Source organism: Macaca nemestrina, chromosome 2 (genome assembly GCF_043159975.1).
Source record: "Macaca nemestrina isolate mMacNem1 chromosome 2, mMacNem.hap1, whole genome shotgun sequence".
Classification (NCBI taxonomy): Eukaryota; Metazoa; Chordata; class Mammalia; order Primates; family Cercopithecidae; genus Macaca; species Macaca nemestrina.
In genome coordinates, this window is record NC_092126.1 from 92,454,410 (window position 1) to 92,481,117 (window position 26,708).

A 26,708-nucleotide genomic window follows, 5' to 3' on the forward strand; every position below is an offset into this window, starting at 1 on the left:
CACCTCCTGGGTTCAAGCGATTCTTCTGCCTCAGCCTCCCAAGTAGCTGGGACTACAGGTGTGTGCCACCACGCCCAGCTAATTTTCGTATTTTTAGTAGAGACGGGGTTTCACTGTGTTGACCAGGCTGGTCTCGAACTCCTGACCTCGTGATCTACCCGCCTCGGCCTCCCAAAGTGCTGGGATTACACACGTGAGCCACCACACCCGGCCTGAAATTTTTTTTTTTTTTTTTTTTAAGAAATTGATTTTTTAAACCGTTTTTAAAGCGCTACCTAGGTTTAGCTGGGATAATGCATCATTTCATTCTTCTTTTACTTACTAATAACCATTTTAAAAATTACAAGATCCTATCAATTTGTCTGATTTACTGATTCCCCTATCCCAAAGTGGAGCGCAAAATTTTTATTTCTTCAACCTAAAGTTAGTTTAAAATACTTTTTCTGAAGAAAAAAAGAAAGAAATCCGCATTGCCCACAGTCACTGGACAGGAATCTCAGCGTGGAGACACACGTTCAATTTCCAGAAGTCTACCTTCCCCTACCCAGGTTCCCGCAGCTCCTCAGCGCCCAGCCGCACCTCTTACGCCCCTCCCATGCTTCCCTCCAGCCTTCCTCCTTCTTCTCCCACTGCCTCCGCCCACTCTCTCGCCCACCCGGGAAGCTCCGCCCGCTTCAGCTCCGCAACCCAACTCCTTCTGTCCGGCTGTCGCTTTCCTCTTTCCCCGCCCCCATGGCTGCCTTCGATTGGCTAAACCTGCTGGGCCGCGGCGGGGATGCGGCGCAGCCGCATTCTGATTGGCTAAACGTAGGCCTGGACCCTCGTGATTGGCTGATAGGAGGAGACAGCAAGTGTAGCTGAGCTCCGGGGTGTGTGGACGCCGCTTTGTTGCCTGAGGGGGGTGGCGGTGGAAGTTAAGGGAGTCAGGGGCTATCGCTTCTCGGGACTCGCAGTCGCGGCCACTGCAGTCACTTCTCCAGTTAGCCCTTAGGGTAGGGGTCGCGCCGGCAGCAGCCATGAGCGGCGGCGTGTACGGGGGAGGTGAGTGAGTGCGGCCGGAGAGAGCGCGCGTTTTCGGCGTGTGGGGTTTGTAACCGCCGCTCCCAGCCCTCCCCTCCTCGGCGTTCCCTTCCGGTTTCCCCCTCTCGGGACCCCGGCCTCCCCGCCCCATCCCCGCCCCACGCTCTGCCCGCCCCCGGAGCCCACCAGGCTCGGCCAGCGCCTCGGGCGCCCTGAAGTGGCGGCTCTCTGTGGCCGGTTCCTGCCTCTGCCCCCGGAGAAGCAGGGTTTTGGGATGCACGCTCGTTTCTCTAGAGAGCCTCGGGGCTGGGCGGGAAGCTCAGTCCAGCCGGCCGCCGGGCCCCGGCTTGCGTTACCGCCCCAGGGTCGCATCTCCACGAGTGCCTCCTGGACTCGGCTGTGTCGGGGCGCATGTGCTCGCGCCTAAACTTGGAAGGTCCCGGCGGTTTGCAAGCGTGGACGGAGGGTTCCCAGAGCGTCTCACAGGTGGCAATGCGAGCCTCAAGCCGTAGAACTGACTAGGGAAGCGGCGGCTACTTAGGGTACTGCCTCCTCCCTGTCTGTGCCCCATGCGCGAGCTGCCTCACCTTTCAGTAGTAACTCCTGCCTGTTTGTTGGCTGCGGAGTCTCCAGAGTGACTCGTGGGCGGGTCTGTTTGAGATTAATTCAGGAGCACGTGTAGTTTAAGGATGCCCAGAAAGTTTGCCGGGGGTCCTAGGCGTCTTGTTTTTTCACTTATCCTTGATTAGACTGGTGTGGCAGAAAGATTACCAGGTGCGGGGGGTTACAGACCTGAGTTGAAATATCCGCCTCACTGTTGAGCGCTTTGGTCTTAGGCAATTTACATAATTTTCCAACTTTAGGCCTCATTTGTGGAATAATTCCTAGCCAATGGGGATGGGCGTGGAGGTTAAATGAAATAATGCTACATTTGCCACTTAAAGTCTGGGCCATGGACCAGCAGTGTCAGCATCACCTGCAAGCCTGTTAGAAATGCAGAATCTCACTCGTCATTCAAAATCTACTGATTTAGAGCCTCCATTTTTGCAAGATCTGCAGGTGAATCAAAACACTGATACATATAATTAATGTTCTGGGTTGTGTTTGATGAGTTAGAGACCCAGAAAACAAATCCAGACTATTGCTATTGTTGCTGTGTCTAGTAGTGATGCTGTTTCTATAAAGGATGTCATTTTACAGGTAAGATACAACAAAAATAAGATTTTTCCTTCATGTTCCCCAAGAAAATCACATCACCCCTAAACTTGGAAGGAGAAAAACATTTAAATCCTCAAAAAAGAAAAAAAACCTTTTTAGTAGAATAGAGGTTCAATTCTTTTTTTTTTTTTTTGAGACGGAGTCTCGCTCTGTCGCCCGGGCTGGAGTGGGCTGGAGTGCAGTGGCCGGGTTTACGTCATTCTCCTGCCTCAGCCTCCCGAGTAGCTGGGACTACAGGCGCCTGCCACCTCGCCTGGCTAGTTTTTCTGTATTTTTTAGTAGAGACGGGGTTTCACCGTGTTAGCCAGGATGGCCTCGATCTCCTGACCTCGTGATCCGCCCGTCTCGGCCTCCCAAAGTGCTGAGATTACAGGCTTGAGCCCCCGCGCCCGGCCGAGGTTCAATTCTTGAGGATTTTTATACACTAGAAATTGCATCCTAGGTTTTAAACATCCAGAACTCTGTGGTTCTTTCTACTAAGCCTCCTGCCTCCCATTGCCACTCTCCTACTTAGGGTTCATGGGGCTTGATTTTTAATGAAGCAGGGTACAGGAATTAGATGTATCTCCCATCCTGAAAAAGGAACAGATGTAAAATTCTAAGAATTTAGAGTCTTAAATTAAACTTCCACCATATCCAGTTTACTAATTAGGGCAGGAAAATGAGCTGATATGTTGGATTTTTTTCTATTTCACAAAAATGTTTTTTGAGCACTATGTGGCAGGTATAGGCTGTTGTCATCAAGAAGTTCAGTCTTGTAGATGAATCCGTTAGGTAAATAGACACCATATTTCACCGATTCTTAATTGTACATTTTTCCCACATTTAAACAGCTGAAGTTGGAATATGTCTTTTGTTTGTTTGTTTGTTTTTAATAGAGACGGGTCTTGAACTCCTGAGCTCAGGCAGTCCTCCTGCCTCAGCCTCCCAAAGTGCTAGGATTACAGGTTTGAGCCACTGCCCCCAGCCAGAATATGTCTCAGTAGTGCTGGCCTGGCAGAGTTTTAATTGCCATATTATTTTCTTAGTGATGCCGGAAATAGTGGTGCATCATGTAGTTGATAGCATCTTATATTGATCAGAAATGGTAACTGTAATTCAATGAGAGCTGTTCATTGATAACAATATGTAGAAGGGGCCAGGTGCGGTGGCTCACACCTGTAATCCCAACAACTTGAGAGGCTGAGGCGGGCGGATCACTTGAGGCCAGGAGTTCAAGATCAACCTGGCCAACATGACAAAACCCTGTCTCTACTAAAAATACAAAAATTAGCCAGGCATGGTGGCACATGCCTGGAGTCCCAGCTACTGGGGAGGCTGAGGCACAAGAATCACTTGAACCCGGAACTGCACTCCAGCCTGGGTGACAGAGCAGGACTGTATCCTAAAAAAACAAAAACAAACATATATATTTATATATGTTATATATAATTTATATATATAATTATATATAATTTTTATGTTATATATGTTATATATATTTATATGTTATATATTTATATATGTTATATATATTTACATATGTTATATATATATAGTGCAAAGGTAGTTCAGAGAATAAAGTTATTGATTCCATGTGGTGGAGTCAAGGGACTTTACAATAGAGGTAATGGGGATGATGGAGGAGGAGTGGAAAGGGACAACATATGCAAAGGTTAGCTGAGAGTATGTGGTGTGTTCAGGAGATGACATATTACCCAGTAAGTCAGTGTATGAGGCAGGAAGTGAGACTGCTACCAGATATTGCTACGCCTTGAATTTCAACTTGCTAGAGTGATTTAAATTTTATCAAATTCAATGATGAGAAACCACGGAATGATTCACCCCCTTATTTTTGTTGAAGGATTTATGTACCAAAATAATGACAGTTACAATATTGAAAGATCACAGTGCAGCAGTTGGAAGGGTAGATTTAAGAGGCAAAGAGGTGGAGGCACGGTATCTGTAGGGAATTGTAGTTTCCCTGTTGAGATAAGAGCTTGATTGAAGGCAGGGGCAATGGTATTTAAAAGGAGGGGATTTGAGAAATACTTAGCAGAAATATTTGGCAGAACTTGAAAGATGGAGGTGTTCACAACAACTCTCAGCTTTTTGCCAATGTGGACTGTGGTCAGCAATGTGTTAGGCAATGCTGAGATGAGCAGTGCTTCAGATGTGTTGAATTTGAGATACCCATGAGACATCAGATACAATTATGTTGTTGTACAGTAAAAAGTTCAGGATATGGATCTAGACATTGGTTAGAGCTGAGACAGAGAGAGAGAGAGAGAGAGAGAGAGAGAGAGAGTGTTTTGAGATTGGATTTACCAGTATTTAGGTAGAAGTTGAAGCTATAGGAGTACAGTATATTATCCAGGAAAGGGTAAATTAGGGAAAGGGCTCCTAACATGGGGTTTGTGGCCTTCCCAAAGTTTCCATGGTAGAACTATATTTTATTATAATTGGTTTCTTTTATAAACATTTAAAAACATTCTAAGAAGGGATTCATAATTTCCTAAACTGTGTGTATTAGTTTGTAGGTTGCCATAATAAAGTACCACAGTCTGTGTGGCTTAAACAACAGAAATTAGTTTTCTCACAGTTGTGGAGGCTAGAGGTAGATCTTAGTGTCAGCAGAGTTGGTTTCTTCTGAGGTCTCTCACTGTGCATAGATGGCTATCTCCTCCCTCTGTCTTCACATGGCCTTCCCTCTGTACAAGTCCAAGTCTGAATTTTCTGTGTTTTTTTTTTGTTGTTGTTGTTGTTGTTTGTTTTTTGAGATGGAGACTTGCTCTGTCACCCAGGCTGGAGTGCAGTGGCACAATTTCAGCTCATTGCAGCCTCCTCCTCCTGGGTTCAAGCAATTCTCCTGCTTCAGCCTCCCGAGTAGCTGGGACTACAGGTGCACACCGCCATGCCCGGCTAATTTTTTGTATTTTGGGTAGAGTTGGGGTTTCACCATGTTGGCTAGGATGGTCTTGATCTCCTGTTCCACCCGCCTGCCTCCCAAAGTGCTGGGATTACAGGTGTGAGCCACCACACCCGGCCCGAATTTTCTCTTAAAAACATCAGTTATACTGGATTAGGACCCAATCTAATGATTTCATTTTAACTTAATTACTTCTTCAGAGATTCTGGTTTCACTGGGCATGGTAGCTGACATCTATAATCCCAGCACTTTGGGAGGCCAAGGTGAGTGGATCACCTGAGGTGTGGAGTTTGAGGCCAGCCTGGCCAACATGGTGAAACCCAGTGTCGACTAAAAATATAAAACCTAGCCAGGCTTGGTGGCCAGCAGATGTAATCCCAGCTACTCAGGAGGCTGAGGCAGAAGAATCTCTTGAACCCAGGAGGCGGAGGTTGCAGTCAGCTGAGATTGTGCCATTGCACTCCAGCCTGGGCGGCAGGAACGAAACTCTCTCTCAAAACATAAAAAAAAAAAAAAAAAAAAAAGTACAGAATAAAGACTCTGGTTTCAAGTACATCACATTCTGAGGTACTAGGTGTTAGGATTTTGACATAGGAATTTTAGAGACACAATTCAGTCCACAACACTGTCACAAGGGTCCATAACACAGAACAGGTTAAGGGTTCCTAGTGCAGGGCAAAAGATAAATCCTTGAGGAACAGAAGTTGAAATTTTTGGTTAACTATACAATTAATTCATTTAATTAGGATATCTCTTTACCCAGCATTCTGGTTAATAAAAGTATTAAATGTTATCAACTCCTGTTCATTGCTATACTTACCATTTGTACTCAAGTTTAGGTGCTGTGGTGAAAACAAATACAGTGTTCTCCTTTTAAGGATCCCCTAGTTTCTGACAAAATAATTTGGACCAGAGAATTTTACAGGGTTGTGTTAATTATCTTGAGAAATGTAACAAATACATAAACTTTCTTTTATATTAGAAATTTAAATGTGTCTTTGTTTTATTTGAGTAAAAACGAAAGGCTGGGTGCGGTGGCTCACACCTATAATCCCAGCACTTTGAGAGGCCAAAGCAGGTGGATCACGAGGTCAGGAGTTTGAGACCAGCCTGGCCAATATGATGAAACCCCATCTCTACTAAAAATACAAAGATTAGCTGGGTGTGGTGGTGCACATCTGTAGTCCCAGCTGCTCGGGAGGCTGAGGCAGGAGAATCAGTTGAACCCGGGAGGTGGGGGTTGCAGTGAGCCGAGATCACACCACTGCACTCCAGTCTGGGTGACACATCAAGACTGCGAGTCCAAAAAAAAAAAATCATTCTGCAAAGATACTATCTCTTAACTGATATTTGCAAAGTAATGGGTTTACTTTTAAAATTTTTAAGAAGTTTTTGAAATATTTTAAGCATACTAAAAATATATAAACATAAAAAATATATAAATATATGTTTGTATGTGATATTACGGTAATATTACTATAAGTTTGTATGTAATACAATACTATATTCACCAGTGAGATTAAATAGATGTCATATTTTGCCATATTAATTCCTCAGATATTTTAAGAATAAAAATGTTAATTGATACAGATTTCCTCTCACTTCTTCAGTTCAGGTAACCACTGAACTGAAGTTGGTATGTAACATTCCCAGACCCCATGCGTATTTTCTTTTCTTTCTTTCTTTTTTTTTTTTTTTTGAGGGGGGTGTGTGTGTGTATACATATATAGTTTTTTGGTAACTAGCTTTTAAAACTAAGCGTTCTTTTAGATTTATTGATGCTGACATATGTAGATCTAGAGTGTTCATTTGAACTGCTGTACAGGATTCCATTGTATGAATATACTATTGCTTATCTATTTCACTACTGAGAGACCGTTAGATTATTTCTGCCTTTTCCTATGGCAAGCAGTGTGTCAATTATAATAGCAGCTTACATTTAGTGTGTGAGTTTTCTAAGACTTCATATACATGAAAGTATTTAATACGTTTAATCATTAGCGCATCCTGTGAGGTAAGAGCTATTATGTATATTTTACATGTTAGGAAACTGAAGCAGAGAGGTTAATAAATTGCTCAGTTCTTGTAGCTGTTGAACATTCTTGTACATGTCTCCTTGCAACCTGTATGAGAGAGTGTCTCCAGAATAAATAAGTGTAATTCTATGTATGCACAATTTCAACTTTAGTAGATGTAACTAAATTGCCCATAGTGGTTGTCCCACTTTGGATAATAAATTATAGAATCACCCTAGTTGATGGTGGAGGGAGGTTACTGGTATATTTATTAGCCTGATTCATTCACCTCAGGGTAATCTATGGCTAACTGCATCCCCTCTACTAAAAGTCACAGCTCCTATCAGGTAGCCCTCCCCATACAACTTTCTCTCCAGATTCTCATAACAGTAATTTCTTCTTGTTTCTTCAGTTTGAAGAATGGCAGTGGATCCATTATTATTAGTTATCATTATAGTACTGGGGAACTGTACTGTTCCTTCTGGTTGTCCGTATTTCACCTATATCTTTGCAAATAATTCCCTTTAATAAGTAAACTCAAATTACCCAGTTTTAGTGTACCATTTCTTAACTGATTGAACCTCTACTGAAATACGGTGTATGACTTGTTATATTTTAATTAAATGATTCTTTAAGGTGTATTTGAAACTAGGTTCAAGTGAATAATAATATGAATATAATTGGGTTGAGTGCAGTGGCTCATGCCTGCAGCACTTGGGGATGCTGAGGCAGAGAATTGCTTGAGCCCTGGAGTTTGAGTCCAGCCTGGGCAACATAGTGAGACCTTATCTCTACAAAAAATTTTTTAAAATTTGCTGGGCGTGCTGGCATGCATTTGTAGCCCCAGCTACTTGGAAGATGAGGCAGGAGGATTGCTTGAGCCTAGGAGATTGAGGCTGCAGTGAGCTGTGATTTTCATGTGATACTTCTGCAAGCTGTTAATGCTAATTATCTTTTAATCTTTTCAGATGAAGTTGGAGCCCTTGTTTTTGACATTGGATCCTATACTGTGAGAGCTGGTTATGCTGGTGAGGACTGCCCCAAGGTAAGTGTAAAGTTAGAGTTAATTGGATATGTAGAGCTATTCATGTAAATTAAAGTCATGCAGAAATTCTAATTTAAAACAAAATATAATAAATTATATTAGTTGGGGGAAAAAATGCCTCCTTGATAAAAGGTGAAACTTGTGTATCATATTTCTGACTCTTACAGGTGGATTTTCCTACAGCTATTGGTATGGTGGTAGAAAGAGATGACGGAAGCACATTAATGGAAATAGATGGCGATAAAGGCAAACAAGGCGGTCCCACCTACTACATAGATACTAATGCTCTGCGTGTTCCAAGGGAGAATATGGAGGCCATTTCACCTCTAAAAAATGGGATGGGTAAGATGTTTTCCCCATGGAATTGATTATAGAGTATACATGTTACAGTTTACATACAAAGTAGTAGCTTCCTATAAGTTGAACATCAGCCATGGTTTTTTTTTGTTTTTTGTTTTGTTTTTATTCCACAAACTGATTTCAGACACTGAGAATATAAAGATACATAAGAAATGTTCCTTTTCCTTAAAAGCTTAGTTAGGAGAAATAGATGTATGTATATATACAAATAATGGTACACTGTGATAAGTGCTACAATATAGGTATATGCAATGAGCAATGGGATTAGAGAGGAGAGGTATTTTACTCTAGTGTTGGGAGTCAGTGATGGTTTTCACAAAGGAGGTAACTTGTGATGAATCTTGATCAATGAATAAGAATTAGTCTGGCTGAAAATTGACAAATGGGATCTAATTAAACTAAAGAGCTTCTGCACAACAAAAGAAACTACCATCAGAGTGAACAGGCAACCTACAGAATGGGAGAAAATTTTTGCAATCTACCCATCTGACAAAGGGCTAATATCCAGAACCTACAAAGAACTCAAACAAATTTACAAGAAAAAAACAAACAACCCCATCGAAAAGTGGGCAAAGGATATGAACAGACAGTTCTCAAAAGAAGACATTCATACAGCCAACAGACACATGAAAAAATGCTCATCATCACTGGCCATCAGAGAAATGCAAATCAAAACCACAATGAGATACCATCTTACACCAGTTAGAATGGCAATCATTAAAAAGTCAGGAAACAACAGGTGCTGGAGAGGATGTGGAGAAATAGGAACACTTTTACACTATTGGTGGGATTGTAAACTAGTTCAACCATTATGGAAAACAGTATGGCAATTCCTCAAGGATCTAGAACTAGATGTACCATATGACCCAGCCATCCCATTACTGGGTATATACCCAAAGGATTATAAGTCATGCTGCTATAAAGACACATGCACATGTATGTTTATTGTGGCATTATTCACAATAGCAAAGACTTGGAATCAACCCAAATGTCCATCAGTGACAGACTGGATTAAGAAAATGTGGCACATATACACCATGGAATACTATGCAGCCATAAAAAAGGATGAGTTTGTGTCCTTTGTAGGGACATGGATGCAGCTGGAAACCATCATTCTCAGCAAACTATCGCAAGAACAGAAAACCAAACACCACATGTTCTCACTCATAGGTGGGAACTGAACAATGAGAACACTTGGACTCAGGAAGGGGAACATCACACACCGGGGCCTATCACGGGGAGAGGGGAGGGGGGAGGGATTGCATGGGGAGTTATACCTGATGTAAATGGTGAGTTGATGGGTGCTGATGAGTTGATGGGTGCAGCACGCCAACATGGCACAAGTATACATATGTAACAAACGTGCACGTTATCCACATGTACTCTAGAACTTAAAGTATAATTAAAAAAAAAAAAAAAAGAGTCTGGCTGACAAAGCTGGGTAAAGCAGAGGGACCAGCATGTGTGAAGGGATGGAATTGTGAAAGAAGCTTATGTGCTTAAAAATGTAATACAATTAAGTATGGTTGCAGCATTGGGCTCATTAGGGTCAGTAGCAGGAAAGGTAGGCAGGGAGCAGTCATAAAAGGGCTTGTAAACCATCCCAGGGTTGTATTAAGCTAGTTACTGAAGGATAACCCCAAAGGAATTTAAACAGATGTGATATGCTCGTATTTGCCAGCTGGAAAGATGAATAGTAATATGTAGTCTAGATTGGAAGGAGACACTAGAGACGGAGCTCAATAAGGGAGGTAAGAGTCCAGATGAGAAATGAAAAAGGTTTAAACTCTTATATAATGCTGGTAGAGATCCTGAAGGGACTTTCAGGGTAACCAGGAAAGAAATGGTACTAAACGATCGAGGGAGTGAAAGCAAGAGAGAAGTTGAGAAAGTTTCCTAGATTTTTGGTTGGAGTAACTCTGAACAGAGAGTACCATGCATTGAGATAGGAATAGAAAGGGAAGAAGCAAGTTTTATGGTTTTAAAAGGCATGGTTGGCCATGCGCGGTGGCTTGCGTCTGTATAATCCCAGCACTTTGGGAGGCTGAGACTGCGGGTGGATTGCTTGAGTCTAGGAGTTCGAGACCAGCCTGGGCAACATGGTGAAACCCCATCTCTACTAAAAATACAAAAATTTGCCAGGTGTGGCGATACATACCACCTGTAATCCCAGCTACTCAGGAGGCTAAGGCATGAGAATCACTTGAACCCAGGATGCAGAGGTTGCAACTGAGATCCCATGACTGCACTTCAACCTGGGTGACAGACCGAAATTCTGTCTCAAAAAAAAGAAAGAAAAAGAAAAAAGCGAGGTTATCAGGGATACTCCAAATCACTCTCAGGTTCAGTTACTCACCAGCAAGACTCCCTCACAGGACTCAGCATATGGTTGTATTCACAGCTAAGATTTATTGTACTGAAGATTCAGATTCAAAACAAAATCGACAAAGGGAAAAGGGACAGGGGATGATGAAGTCCAGATGCAAGCTTCAGAGAGTTTTCTCACAGTGGAGTCACACAGGATGTGCTTAATCCCTCCATCAACAAGTTACAACCTGTGTTATCTTCCAGGAGAACTCTGAAACTCAGTACCCAAGGATTTTACAGAGGACTGGTTATGTAGGTACCATGTACCTGGCATGTAACAAAATTTTAGATTATCAGAAGGAAAGCAAGTGTTCAGAACCAACCACATTGTACAAACAGTGTAGGTATAGCGAGCTACTCTTACCATTTAGGGACAAGTTTTATATGAACGTAGGGAACTGTTTGCCAATCGTGTTTCCAGACACCAGCTAAGAGTGAGCCTTACAAGCAGGCCTTTCTCAGGCTTGCAGTGTTAACTCTTTCATGTATAGTAAGTAAATGGGTTCACTAAGTTAAAAGTGCTTAGAACATCCAGGTGACAATTCTGTAAACAGGGGAATAAAAGATTATAAGAAAGATTTTAAGACATGGAGTTGCTTTTTATTACTCTGAAAAAATTTGGAATATGGGAAGAGGATTGAAGATGGAGTTCTTAGCAAAAAACTTGTATATTTTAACCAATAGAGAATAAAAGGTACCCTTGAAGGAGAATGAAAGGGAACAATTAGGGATGTAGGAAAAAATTCAGGGGAAGAATAAGAAAAGAAAAAGTTTCTGGAAGCATAAAATTCCATTTATTCTCAGTGTTTTCCGCTGTGACATTGAAAGCTTTACACTAAGAAAGAAGTTAAAAAAATCCAGGTGGGCCTGTGGAAATATATAATTAATGACATTTTTTCTTTGGGCTGCAGTAGAAAAGTTTGTAAACTCTTGTGAAGGCAATACTGTTATAATTTAGAGAAGTCAGATGAGATTAAAAATGTTAAGTGTCCATGAATTTGCCTAGTAGAAGGTCATTCGCGACTGGGAGCGGTGGCTCACACCTGTAATCCCAGCACTTTGGAGGCCGAGGTGGGTAGATCACCTGAGGTCAGGAGATAGAGACCAGCCTAGTCAACATGGTGAAACCCTGTCTCTACTAAAAATGCAAAAATTAGTTGGGCATGGTGGCGGGCACCTGTAATCCCAGCTACTTGGGAGCCTGAGACAGGAGAATTGCTTGACCCCAGAAAGCAGAGGTTGCAGTGAACCGAGATTGTGCCATTGTACTCCAGTCTGGGCGAGAGAGTGAGACTCCATCTCAAAAAAAAGAAGGTCATTAATGACTTATGTCAGTAGTTTTAATGGAATGTTTAGGTGGAAGCCGAATTGAAGACAGATGTTCTTCTTTGAATTTTTAACATGTCTTTTAGTCTTTTTCCAAATAGATTGTAAGCTTTTTTGAGTGTTGGGTCTAGACCATACAAATCTTTGTTGTTTTTTTTTTTTTAAACCCAGCAGTAGTATCATTTAGAAGGCCATATAATTCTTCTGTACTTCCTGTTATTCTGATCACATTCTGGGCCTCTAATAAGTATTTATTGAATTGATTAACATTTACTTGGTATTTTAGGTCTGTTAGATTAATTACATTTGGGATAGGTCTGGGGGCTGGAGGGACCAAAAAGAAGTTCTATGTATCTAGAAGACAAAGGTAATCTTTATATAAAGTACTGTGGTATGAAGTTGATCTGTAAAATCAGTAGGTTCTGTATAATACGGTATTAATTGTTAAGTCACAGAAACAATTTCTCAAAATATGTTGTATTCATCTTCAACTATGCATTGTTTCCAAGTTACTAATCTTATATTCTAGTTGAGGACTGGGATAGTTTCCAGGCTATTTTGGATCATACCTACAAAATGCATGTCAAATCAGAAGCCAGCCTCCATCCTGTTCTCATGTCAGAGGCACCGGTGAGATAAAGATTTTCTTTTTCATGTTTCTGTAGTTGGTTGTTTTTTTTTTTTCTTTTTTCCTTTAGTTTTCTACTCATTTGATGAATATTTTTCTATAAAGAGGCATAGAAATTCAGAAATTCATATTTTGAATTTGAAAATTAGGGAAAAAGATTAATTTTTTAATACTATTGTAACTTTCATTTTACTATTCTGATAAAATATGCAGAGAACAACAAAACACACTAATGAATTCTTGTGGTTATTTATGTATTTCTAGGGATTTAACATTTTATTTCCTAGGACTGCTTCCCATTTTGAATTACGAATCATTTCTTGTGCCCCAAGGGCAGCGTATATCTACTTTATTCAAGTTTCCAAGAGAGAATTAAGATGTTGAACAAGGGCTGGAAATTTCTGGACCAAAGTCTCTTGTGAAATACATTTGGTACATAGACAGAAACGACCCAGAAAGCAAGCATAATGGTCATAAATTATCAGTATCTTATTGTTGCTAACTTATAGTTTCTTTTATGAATACCATCTATAAGTGGGAGAATTTGGTGGTCTAAAATTCATACTTAGGATTTGGATTGACCATATTTACTCTTTAGATTTAATAATATGTTTATAAGAATACTGATTTCCTCATATGTGGAAAAGTCTCTAATTTCTAGAATTTATAGAAGCAATTTTATTATTAAAGAATTTTAATTCTTATCTGATTGATTTGTTAAATTTAATCTACATCTAAAGAAATATAGAGGTTTTGTTTTTATTTTTGTGAGATATTATTATGAAAGATTATTTCCCATGGTATTTTTTGCTGTTCTTATTGTTTTATTTCTTTGTTAATATAGTGCTAGATTTTATCTGGAGGTAAATCAACTTTTTAATTCTTAATAACTTGCATTTCTTTTTCCCCTCTTCTCAAGTGGAATACTAGAGCAAAGAGAGAGAAACTGACAGAGTTAATGTTTGAACACTACAACATCCCTGCATTCTTCCTTTGCAAAACTGCAGTTTTGACGGCGTATCCTTGAAAGAGTAATACCTTTCCTCTTGAAGTGTATACCATACTACTGAATGTGATAACTCTGGCAGAAGACATAAGCCAATTATTGCTTGTTCAGAAGTTGTTTTTTTCTCTTTTCTCTTGCTTTTTAGCTATTCATCTTTTGGTGTTTCTCATTAGAACTGATGATACACTAGAAAGTATGAGGGAAATAAAGTAACACTCAAATTCTGAGTGTTAAGACGTTTTTGTTTTTAGGAAGGTGCATGTGGATAGAAGGCAATATTTTAACCAGTTGGCTTAGATGAAATGAAAGATTGCCATTTTCTCCCTCCCTTCCAATATCACAGAAAACTGGAAATTGGCTGTAAATTCATTCCCCTTCAAATTTAGTCAGTCATCAAGTCCCACCTATTCTTTCCTGCTATTTGTTTCTCTCTTTCCCACTGCCACAGCATTAGGTGGAAGCTATTTCCAGGATTACTGAAGCACATCCTCTTGTCTGCCCATTCTTTACACTGTTGATCTAATAATCTTTCTATTTTTATTTATTTATTTATTTGGTAGAGATGGAGTTTCACCATGTTGCCCAGGCTGCTCTCTAACTCCTGGACTCAAGCGATCTGCTTGCCTCGGTCTCCCAAAGTGCTGGGATTACAGGCATGAGCCACCATGCCCAGCCTCTAATAATCTTTCTAAAGTGCTAGTCTGCTTTAAGCTAGAATCATCTTCTACATTTCTTCCTTTTACTTTCAGACCGTACTGAGGTGCTTGCAGTTCTCTGACCTCGCTGTGTTCTCTTGCCTCCTGGTCTTCCCACATGCTCCTACTCTTGCCCATATTCCCTTCCCCATAATTAACAATTGGATATCCCAGGAATAGGTTTCTCTTTTACACCACCACCTTCCCTGGGACATCGTGAGCTTTTCTTTTTACAGCTTTATTGATCATCTACTTCACTAAACAGGATAACCTTCAGGGAAAAGGCAGTTTTGGTGCACCATTGTGTGTCTACTGTGTTAAAGGAATTTTAGTGCCAGGTGAGCAGCCTCCCTCTTTCCTCCCTCCCTCCTTATTAAGCACCAGACTTAGTAGACACCTAATAGACGCTCAGTAAATATTTGATGAATGAGTGAATGCCCCTACTCCTAAACTTCAGTTTAGTATATTCAGGTAGTATAGGCCTTCTGCAGCACAGAATGTGGAAAATGGGATCTGCCAATATTCACCAACTGTGGAATTCACCTGGCATAGTTTTCCTGCCCATTGAGTTAGAGGAGATAGGAACTGCCATATGGCTTTGCCAAACTGCTGAAACAGCTCCTCTTCAATGCTATGTGAGAATGGTTATAGTCCCTAGCTCAGTTGTCACAACCTCCCACTGTTCTTACCAAGTTTCTGTACATTTTGTTAAATAAATGCATCTCAGTTTGTTGTAAGCGCTTTGATCAGTCTCCAGAGACTTTCAATGATTATGTTAATTTTGACCAGCTTAATAGTAGCTGTTTCTAGGATAAAGGTTTCCCTGAGTTCCTGATACCTCCATTCTAGAATTCCTGCCTCTTGCTATTTGTTCTTAAGCCATAAATATTATTTTATACCAATTTTTATCCCTAGATTCACTGTAATACATTTTTAACTATGAGATAGATGTTTAAGAAATAGTTTCTGAAATATAAGAGCCTGCCCTTTACAATAAACATTATTTTAGCGGCCTTGATACTTTCTTTTCCTTAATGTTTTAAACTAGATTTGCTAATGGTCGTTCTACTGGGCTGATTTTGGACAGTGGAGCCACTCATACCACTGCAATTCCAGTCCACGATGGCTATGTCCTTCAACAAGGTAAATGTATTTAACCAGGATACACTGAGATGATTTTAGGTGTTACGAGGACGCACATAATGAAATAAAATGATGAGTAGCACTTTTAAAGCATATCAGTTTCTGAATAAGATCATTTTTAAGTATGTTAAAAATCTTTAGTATATAATGTGTATTTAAAACTGATGCATTGCTTTATTTATGTGTTGAAGGATAGTTCATTTACCTGAAAAAGTTATTCATATAAATACACCCGTAGGGGAAATTCGTTCTAGGAAGTTTGGACTTAACTGCTCTCTTAGCCTTGTCTCATCTGTTTCATAGGCATTGTGAAATCCCCTCTTGCTGGAGACTTTATTACTATGCAATGCAGAGAACTCTTCCAAGAAATGAATATTGAATTGGTTCCTCCATATATGATTGCATCAAAAGTAAGTATTGAATTTTCTTTCTAGAACTTACCTCTAGCTCCCCCACCCCTATGAAATGAACTCCATTAACATAGCATCTCTTGGTACTCTCAGGAAGCTGTTCGTGAAGGATCTCCAGCAAACTGGAAAAGAAAAGAGAAGTTGCCTCAGGTTACAAGGTCTTGGCACAATTATATGTGTAATGTAAGTAACCCTCATTCTCTTTACAAAAATGTTATAGGCTTTTTGCGTGAGTGTTAAAAAAAAAGTTATATATAGGCTGTAAATCCTTGAGTAAAATATGAGCACTTTATATTTTCAAGCTCTTTTTTTTAAATTACTAAATATATTTTGAAGATTAAATAGAGCATGATCTCAGGATTACACTCTATATTTTTAATGATACTTTACTAACAAAAGAGCTTTGCTGTGAGAGGCATGCTTTTCATATTTGCCAAACAAATGTCTCTGCAAATCACTACATATTCACTTGGATTACTATGGTGAGACCTGGAAGGAATTTTTGTTTTATGCTATTCTGAACATTTTTGACTGAGAAAATGGTTTTAGGTTTTGGAGAGGCATACTAGTATGTCTCAGTTATGTTCTGTTTCCCAGCATCAGTCAGCCATATCAAAAATGTGTTTTTGTTCAGAACAAGGAACCCATGAGAGATTCTCTACTAAAAACCCATCTCTGAACATATGGCTTACTGATGGGGAAGAGGTTAGTAAAACAACCTGACACCACAGATACACCTTAATTTCTTTTTGTTTTGTTTAAAAAAACTGTTATTTTAGGTTCAGGGGTACATGTGCAGGTTTGTGATATAGGTAAACTCGTATCACGGAAGTTTGTCATACAGATTATTGTCCCCCAGGTACTAAGCCTAGTACCCAATAGTTATGTTTTCTGCTCCATTCCCTCGTCCCTCAGGGAGGCCCCACTGTCTGTTGTTCCCTTCTTTGTGTCCATGTGTTCTCATCATCTCGCTCCCACTTGTGAGAACGTGCTGTGTTTGGTTTTCTGCTCCTGCATTAGTTTGCTAAGGATAATGGCCTCTAGCTCCATCCCTGTTCCTTCAAAAGACATGATCTCATTCTTTGTTTTTTTTTTTTTTTCACTGTGGTCTGTATGTACCACATTTTCTTAATCCAGTCTTCCACTGATGGGCATTTAAGTTGATTCCATGTCTCTGCTATTGTGAATAGTGGTGCAGTGAACATACGCATACATGTGTCTTTATGATACAGTGCTTTATATTCCTTTGGGTATATACCCAGTAATGAAATTGCCGGGTCAAATGGTAGTACTGGGCCAGGCATGGTGGCTCACGCTTGTAATTTGAGAGGCTGAGGTGGGTGGATCCTTTGAGCTCAGGAGTTAGAGACCAGCCTGGGAATCATGGCAAAACCCTGTCTCTACAAAAACAGAAAAATTAGCTAAGTGGGGCCAGGTGCGGTGGCTCACTCCTGTAATTCCAGCACTTTGGGAGTCCGAGGCGGGTGGATCACCTGAGGTCAGGAGTTTGAGACCAGCCTGGCCAACATGGTGAAATCCCGTCTCTAAAAATATTTAAAAATTAGCTGAGTGTGGAGGTGGGCACCTGTAATCCCAGCTACTTGGGAGGCTGAGGCAGGAGAATTGCTTAAACCCAGGAGATGGATGTTGCAGTGAGCTAACATGGTGCCACTGCACTCCTGCCTGGGTGACAGAGTGAGACTCCATCTCAAAAAAAAGAAAAAGAAAAATTAGCTAAGTGTAGGGGTGTGCACCTTTAGTCCCAGCTACATGGGAGACTGAGGTGGGAAAATCACCTGAGCCCTGGGAGGTCGAGTCTGCAGTGACCCGTGAGTGTACCAGTGCCCTCTAGCCTGGGTAACAGAGTGAGAACCCACCTCAAAAAAGAAAAAAAAAACAAATGGTAGTTCTGTTTTTAGCTCTTTGAGGAATTGCCACACGGCTTTCAACAATAGTTGAACTAATTTACATTCTCACCAAAAATGAATAAACTTTCATTTTTCTCTGCAGCCTTGTCAGCAGCATCTGTTATTTATTTATTTTTTTCGAGACAGAGTCTTGCTTTGTTGCCCAGGCTGGCGTGCAGTGGTGCAATCTCGGCTCACTGCAACCTCCGTCTCCCGGGTTCAAGTGATCCTCCTACCTCAGCCTCCCGAGTAGCTGCAACTACAGGCGCGTGCCACCACGCCCGGCTAATTTTTGTATTCTTAGTTGGCCAAGGTGGTCTCGAACCCTTGACCTCATGATCTACCTGCCCCAGCCTCCCAAAGTGCTAGGATTACAAGTGTAAGCCACCGTGCCCAGCCCTATTTTTTTACTTTTTTATAATAAATAATAGCCATTCTGACTGGTGTGAGATGGTGTATCATTGTGGTTTTGATTTTCATTTATCTGATGGTCAGTGATAGTGATCTTTTTTTCATATGCTGTTGACCGCATATATGTTTTCTTTTGAAGTGTCTGTTAATGTCCTTTGCCCACTTTTTAATGAGGTGGGTTTTTTTGTTTAAGTTTTTTATAGAAGCTGGATATTAGACCTTTATTAGATACATGGTTCGCAAATATTTTCTCATTCTGTAGGTTGTTTGCTTACTCTGTTGATAGAAATTAATGTGTATCCAGCAAAAGAAACTAAGAGTAAAATTATATAAGTCATAATTACTATGAGAAGGATCACATCTAACAGGTTTTTAAAAATTATATCATATATATTTATATCATGTATATATCGTGTGTATATATGTGTATACATATACATATATGTATATACCTATATATACGATATATCCACACGATATATACATGATATAAATATATATGATATAATTTTATATATATTTATATATATATACACACACATATGTATATATATACACACACACACATATACATATATATATATATATATATATATATTTTTTTTTTTTTTTTAAAGACAGGGTTGGCCGGGCATGGTGGCTCACACCTGTAATCCCAGCACTTTGGGAGGCCGAGGTGGTGGATCACTTGAGGCAAGGAGTTCAAGACTATCCTGGCCAACATGGTGAAACCCCGTCTTTAGTAAAAATACAAAAATTAGCTGGGTGTGGTGCTGAGTGCCTGTAATCCCAGCTACTTGGGAGGCTGAGGCAGGAGAATTGCTTGAACATGGGAGATGGAGGTTTCGTTGAGCTGAGATTGTGCCACTGCATTCCAGCCTGGACAACAGAGCAAGACTCTGTCTAAATAAATAGAGCAAGACTCTGTCTAAATAAATAAAAATTAAATAAATAAATAAATACAGGGTCTCTCTCTCTGTCACCCAGGCTGGAGTGCAGTGGTGCAATTGTAATTCACTGCAGCCTCAAACACCTGGGCTCCTCCTGCCTCAGCCTCCTAAGTAGGGAGGACTACAGGTGCACGCCACCATGCCCGGCTAATTTTTTATTTTTTATTTTTATAGAGACAGGGTCTCACTATGTTGTCCAGGCTGGTCTTGAACTCCTGGCCTCAAGCGATCCTCCTGTCTCGGCCTCTCAAAGTGCTGAGATTACAGGCATGAGCCACTGCACCCAGCTCTGACAGTTTTTGCACCTAAAGATTTTGTGTGTGTGTACATGTAATATATGAGGAAAAATTAGGATTACTCATTTTTCCTAGATATTAGACAAGATTTTTCTAGAGGTCATGTTAGTTCATAGCATTTTATTAAACTGTTTTATACTATGTACAGTCATTAAAAGTTGCGTAAAATGTGATGTATATGCACATGTGTATATGTAGGTAATGAAATCTTGCTTCTAATCTAGCTTATTTTTAAGAAGAAAGTGGTGTTCTGAAATTGGTTTTGTTATGCAGGACTGTGGTGCAGGGGTTCCTGCACCTGCAGTTGTTTATCTCTCATCGTTTCATAACTGTTGTAACTTTTAAATGTGTGTAATTTAGCTTCTAATGCAAATGTTTAGAATTAGGTTTCTTGATACTCAGAATTCTTGTTAGGTAGATTAATACTGTTGAAATGATTTACACATCTAGAAACATGGTCCAATTTCATTCTGAAAAGTATTTAAAATATATTATAAAAGTATAGATTACAAAGATAAATCTCAACCTTGTTTGTTAAACTTTTTTCTTTTACTCACAGTGTGTTATCCAGGATTTTCAAGCTTCGGTACTTCAAGTGTCGGATTCAACTTATGATGAACAGTATGTTTTTTATTTAAATTGTATACTTTATAAATGAGGAAAGGATTTGTTTAGAAAACATAGAAAGTACTTAATTGAATAATGTTTAAAATATTCTCATTCCCATTTTTTTACAAGTTGATAATTCCCTAGTAGTTTATAATTTTGAAGAGAATTATTTTTGTCTTTTGTGTAATACTGTTTAACATGTTTTCAGAGTGGCTGCACAGATGCCAACTGTTCATTATGAGTTCCCCAATGGCTACAATTGTGATTTTGGTGCAGAGCGGCTAAAAATTCCAGAAGGATTATTTGACCCTTCCAATGTAAAGGTATAAAAGCTTTTCATAATTAGCCTGGCTTTTCCTATATAGGTGAAGAGCTTTTGTGGCTAAAATGTTTCAGATATGCTTTACTGTATGAAGAGCCTCCATGTGACTACTTGTTTTCTTTTGTTGTAGGGGTTATCAGGAAACACAATGTTAGGAGTCAGTCATGTTGTCACCACAAGTGTTGGGATGTGTGATATTGATATCAGACCAGTAAGTGCCAGTCTCCTGTTACGGTTTAAAGGTACCTTTTAGGGGATTGAAATGCCCCCAAATCATTGTTAGGTTGACAGTGACCTAATGGTTGTCAATGTCATTGACTTTGAAGTTCATTTTATAACAGTATCTATAAAAAGATGAAGTACTAGAAAAAGAAAAATGTGCAACTCTAGAGCCATGGTGTCCAGTTTTGTAGCTACCCTCCACATGTGGCAATTTAAATTAAAATAAGTAAAAACATAAAACTCAATTCTTCAGTTGTAATAGCCTCATTATAAATGTGGCTAGTGGCTGCTGCATCAGACAGTGCAGATATAGAACATTTGCACCATCACAGAAAGTTCTGTAGACAGTGCTGCACTAGAGATTTCCTGAAATGTGGCAAACCAAAATATGTATTGTTGGTGATTTTCTTACAGATAGTACAACTTCTACTTTTATTTTTCAGGAAGGTGTGGTTTAAATGGTATGAGTAACTTTTACATGAAGTTTATTTTAAATGATCTTCATATTTTTTGTGCTTTGTCAGGTTTTAAATACTAACTCCATATTATATATTTCACTCATTATCAGTGATAGGTTCTTGGAGACTGAACTTTAAGTGAAACAATGTACAGTAAGTCCTTGAAGGACATTGTTTCAGGAAAAAAATTGGTTTTGTTACATGTCATTTTGTTGAAAGTCAGTTTCCAAGGTCATATTGATAACATTGAGGACTGACTTTATCTTATTTAAACCTAATTCAGCTTCTCACCCACATACTGCCTAGATTTTGAATAAATGAATTTGCTTAAAGCATAGTGCTAATAGCTACTATGTTGTTCAAAAAAGGCTTTGAGTGGCTATGAAAATCATACTTTATTTTACCTTTATTTCACCTGGTAACCTGGTAGGCATGTGATGTTTCTAGGACAATAGTAATATAAGTTTGGGATTTTTTTAGTGCAAATACAATTCCACCTTTGGGGGAAGGTAATTGAATTGAAGTATATTTATTGCAACAGTGATAACTTTGTTTTTAGTGAAAATTCTCCCTTTAACTAATGAGATACTTTTGCATTCTATTTTCTACTTCAAAACTTAGATGATTTAGACATTTGAAATACGTTTTAAAAATAGGAACTTATCCACTAAAACAGGTTGACATTTAACTTTCTGATGCATACATGCAAATTCAAAGTAAATATAAGTAGTAATTTATTTTTATTTGGGGAGGCCTTAGCATGTGTGTTTTGGGAAAGCTCCCATGTGCTTCTGATGTATATATACCTCTGCAAAAGAGAAAGGTAGCAATCATTTTGGCCAGGAATATGTTCAGTTTATCATTGTCTGTCACAATCATAAAATAATCTGTCTAATTTTGAATATCCTAACTTCCAGATGAGCATTCTTTTTCAAAATATTTGTAATTTTAATTTTTGGCTGGTGGTTGCTATTAATATTTCCAGATGACCATTCTAAGATAAAGTCATTATAGAATGTACTTCTAATTAAATATTGGCAGCTATCTGCCAAAAAAATTATGATTTTTAGAATGATTCCTTTAAGTTAGTGGTTCTTAAAACTTCATGCACATTAAAATAATCTTGGGAGTTAAAAACCATGCCTGCCAGGCACAGTGGCATGTAGTCCCAGCTACTTGGGAGCCTGAGGCAGGAGGAATGTTTGAACCCAGGAGTTTGAGGCTGTGGTACACTATGACTGTGCCTGTGAATAGCCACTGCATTCCAATGTAGGCAATATAACGAGACCCTGTCTCTAAACGTAATCTTGCCTGGATCCCATCCCCAGACATTTTTATGTAATTGCCCCTAGGAATTTGTGTTTTAAAAGCTCCTTAGATGAGTTGAATGTACAGCTAGGATGGAGAATCGATGGATTAAGCTATTAGGTCTATATAATAGTAAAACATTTCCAAAAAATGAAAGGGAAGATTGTAGTAGCGCACATTTTTAGTTGTATTTAAAACTTTTGGAAACGTGGAACTGATTTTTCTTGTATTTTTATCCTAGGGTCTCTATGGCAGTGTAATAGTGGCAGGAGGAAACACACTAATACAGAGTTTTACTGACAGGTTGAATAGAGAGCTGTCTCAGAAAACTCCTCCAGTAAGTTCTGTTTGTTCTTTAATGGTATTCTTCAGTCATATCTTTCCTCGCTGATGGTGTCATTTTGTAGATAAGCATTCATCTTTCAATAGATACATGATATTTTGTATGTGCCTGGTATAGTATCACTAAAGTTAATATCCTTTAACCAAGTTTTTCTAGTTAACATCTATTAGTTTCTCTTAAATTATTTGAATCTCATTTATTAACTTAATATTTAAATATGGATAGTTTGCTAGGCACTAGTCCATGCACACCAAGGGCTCAGTCTACTAGGATGGTTAGACATGCAGAAAATGATGACTGTAGCATGCTAAACAATTCAGTATGTCATGGACCAGGTGCTGTCGGGAACACCAAGAAGCCACTACTTAACTCGCTAGGAGTATCAGAGAATAGCCTCATGAAGAAGCTATAGTTTGAATGAATAGTTCAACTCATTACTAATTTATGAAAGGATATCTAGATGGAGGGAATAAAACCATTTACAAAAATATTAAGAGAAGATGGGTATGTTCCAGTAATTCAAAGTAGTTGGCTTCTAGTCTTTACATAAGTGGGGAAAGCAATATGGCTAGAAAGATGGATTAGTTTCCTAGAGCTGCCATAACAAAGTACATGTTGGTGGCTTAAAACAGAAATTTATTGTCTTATAGTTCTTGAGGCTAGAAGCCTCAAGGTGTCAGTGGGGCTATGCTGAATCTCTAGGGGAAAATACTTCCTTCTTCACAGGATAAAATCTAGCAGCGGACTGATGAGCTCATATGTTTGTTTTAGAAAGATCAGTGGGTATATTGTAATAACTTTTAAGAGAATAGAAAAACTCGGTTTGAGAAGGTAATTTATATAGTACTTCAATAACAGAATGGCAGTTATAATCTTTTAACTTTAAATTTAAAATTTTTATTGGCTGGATGCGGTGGCTCATGCCTATAATCCCAGCACTTTGGGAGGCCGAGGCAGATGGATTACGAGGTCAGGAGACCAGCCTGGCCAACATGGTGAAACCCCATCTCTACTAAAAATACAAAAATTAGCTGGGCCTGGTGGCGGGCGTCTCTTAATTCCAGCTACTCGGGAGGCTGAGGCAGGAGAATTGCTTGAACCCGGGAGGCAGAGGTTGCAGTGAGCTGAGATTGCGCCACTACACTCCAGCCTGGGTGACAGCGCAAGACTCCATCTCAAAAAAAAAAAAAAAAACAAAAATTAGCGGGACATGGTGGCACGTGCTTGTAATCCCAGCTACTTGGGAGGCTGAGGGAGGAGAACTGCTTGAACCCAGGAGGCTGAGGTTGCAGTGAGCCAAGATCATGCCACTGTACTCCAGTCTGGGTGACAAAGCAAGACTCTGGCTCAGGAAAAAAAAAAACAACAAAACTTCAAGTGGATTTTTTGTAAGGTGTTCTGCACTAAATATTAAATTTTAAAACCCATATTAGTGGTTACATATGCCCTAACAATGTCTATAAATCTGTATATTTAATAGTCTTTTAGCTTCCCATATAAAAGAATGTTTTACATATGCCACATTTCTATTATTACAAGTGATATCTAAATATATAGGCACACAGACATCTGCCTTGTATTTTCTAAATTCTTGGAGATCTAGAGCATTACCTGAATTATAATACTAATCATTAGATTGATTTATTGATTGATTTGAGATTTGTTATCCTATTTCAAAATTACCATATTTTAATCAGTGTTTGAACCACAGGGAGCCATTCAGAAGTCTGTCAAAATTGAATTTCCTGGCTGGGTGCAGTGGCTCATGCATGTAATCCCAGCACTTTGGGAGGGTGAGATGGACCGATTGCTTGAGTGCAAAAGTTGGAGACCAGCCTGGACAATATGGAGAGCAAGACCCTGTCTCTATTTAAAAAAAAAAATTTCCTAAGTTGAGTCACAAGATTTGATTGAACTAATGCATATTCTTCTATTTCAGAGTATGCGGCTGAAATTGATTGCAAATAATACAACAGTGGAACGGAGGTTTAGCTCATGGATTGGCGGCTCCATTCTAGCCTCTTTGGTTAGTAGATGAGCTACTTTGCAAAAATGTTCTTACTGAATTATACTAAATTTAGTAAAAATACAAAAAACAATTCCAGTGCTTCATTTGTCTTTGCATTTTATAACTGTCAAATGAGTGGAGGACCTAATAGAATAACCAGTTTTATGTGTTCTGATATAACAAAATGCCTCTTTGCCTAATTAGTGGACATCTGTCAGCCTAATTTCAATGTCCCCTCTCAAACAGAGGTGGAAATATGTTAACATATGCATGCCTCTTCTAATTATACCCCCATTGGCACTGGTCAGGGCTTGTCTGGAATGTATTTAAAATCGAAACATTCCTTCTCAAGTTCTGGTCATTCCCCAGTTTACAGTGAGGTCTACAGTGAGGTCTAGGAAGTCAGGAATTGGTTCTTGGAGTAAATGGTGAAGTCATGGTGCTGTGTGTAAGATGTTTCTTGGACTACCATCTGCCTTGAATAAGGAGAAAAAAATCCTTATACTTTTCTGCATCCTGGACTTACAGCATCCTCCCCCTTTATATACTGTATATATACACACCATATATACTGTTCTGGAGTATGGTTCTGGAGGAGGACAGAAATAATCGAGTACTATTTTGGGAGGTGGGACTCTTAAATGAATTATTCAAAGTTTAGGAGTTATGAAAATAAGATATTAAAAGAAAAAAGGCTGGTGCAGTGGTTCACACCTATAATTCCAGCACTTTAGGAGGCTGAGGCAGGAGGATCACATGTGCCCAGTAGTACAAGACCAGCCTGAGCAACATAGTGTGAGGCCCCATCTCTACAACAATTACAAATTAGGCAAGGTGGCATGCCCCTGGAGTCCCAGGCTGATGTGGGAGGATCCCTTGAACCAAGAAGTTCGAGGTTGTTATGAGCTATGATTACGCCATTGCACTCCAGCCTGGCTGACAGAGCAAGACCCTCTCTCAAAAAAATAAATTAAGAAAAGCCATTTCTAGTAAAAAGTAAGGCATAATTATATAAATTTCTTTCCATTTTACAGGGTACTTTTCAACAAATGTGGATTTCCAAGCAAGAATATGAAGAAGGAGGGAAGCAGTGTGTAGAAAGAAAATGCCCTTGAGAAAGAGTTCCCAAGCTTCTACCTTCCTTTGTCACCTTACGTTTCATAGCTTTAGTATACTCAGGAAAAGAATGACCATCTTTTGTAGAATGTTTATACATTTTTGCATATTTCAATTTCCACTTAAATTTTTTAAAGCTTTAACTGGCTCTATAAATTAAGATAAGTTTGTGCTTTCCTTGAAATGCACTTATTCTTATTACAAGCATTTTTATAATTTTGTATAAATGTCTATTTTCTCTAAATATTTTGCTTTCAGTAAAATGCTTTCCAACTCTGTTTAGTATATTAATTACCAGTGGATTGGTAGAATTGCTTTTTATTGACTAGTAAAAGTTACTGCCTATGCTTTTTACCTTAGGCTTATAGAATTAAATAAAAATTAGCCATTCCAGAAATAAATTTTGGACTGTGGTGCACTGTGACTTACTACTTTAAGGACTGAATGTGTTTATCATTATTTTGAAGCAGTACCCACATCCTCTTCATATCCTATTAACAACAGAGGTAAAATTATTACTCAAATTCAGTTATTGCCTTTGCCGTGGCAGTTACCATCACCTTCACCCTCTAAGATAGCAGGCGACATTTAAAGCCTACTTAAATGTCAGAATTCAT

At 39.2% G+C, this 26,708-nt stretch overlaps 1 protein-coding gene across 4 annotated transcripts; it reads left to right on the forward strand.

Moving 5' to 3' along the window:
• Nucleotides 1-849: 849 nt before the first annotated feature.
• LOC105489965 (actin like 6A) lies at nt 850-26,700 on the forward strand. 4 transcript variants are annotated; one of them, XM_071091295.1, is made up of 14 exons: nt 850-1,041; nt 8,130-8,206; nt 8,374-8,548; nt 12,789-12,889; nt 13,807-13,904; nt 15,637-15,731; nt 16,035-16,141; nt 16,235-16,324; nt 20,265-20,326; nt 20,523-20,637; nt 20,767-20,847; nt 22,866-22,961; nt 24,907-24,993; nt 26,010-26,700. In XM_071091295.1, the coding sequence occupies exons 1-14, from the start codon at nt 1,017-1,019 to the stop codon at nt 26,088-26,090; spliced, it is 1,290 nt and encodes a 429-aa protein (XP_070947396.1). In that variant the 5' UTR covers nt 850-1,016; the 3' UTR covers nt 26,091-26,700. The 4 variants fall into 4 exon arrangements, with proteins under 4 accessions (XP_070947396.1, XP_070947398.1, XP_011753439.1 ...); XM_071091297.1 differs by having other exon boundaries at nt 850-869; XM_011755137.3 differs by lacking the exon at nt 850-1,041 and adding an exon at nt 1,317-1,562.
• The last annotated feature ends 8 nt before the right edge of the window (nt 26,701-26,708 follow it).

Coding starts and splice junctions, on each gene's coding strand:
- LOC105489965 (XM_071091295.1), top strand. CDS start 1,017: ATGAGCGGCGGCGTGTACGGGGGAG. Junction 8,207..8,373: donor CTGGTGAGGACTGCCCCAAG/GTAAGTGTAAAG, acceptor TGACTCTTACAG/GTGGATTTTCCTACAGCTAT. Junction 20,848..22,865: donor GTGATATTGATATCAGACCA/GTAAGTGCCAGT, acceptor TTTTTATCCTAG/GGTCTCTATGGCAGTGTAAT.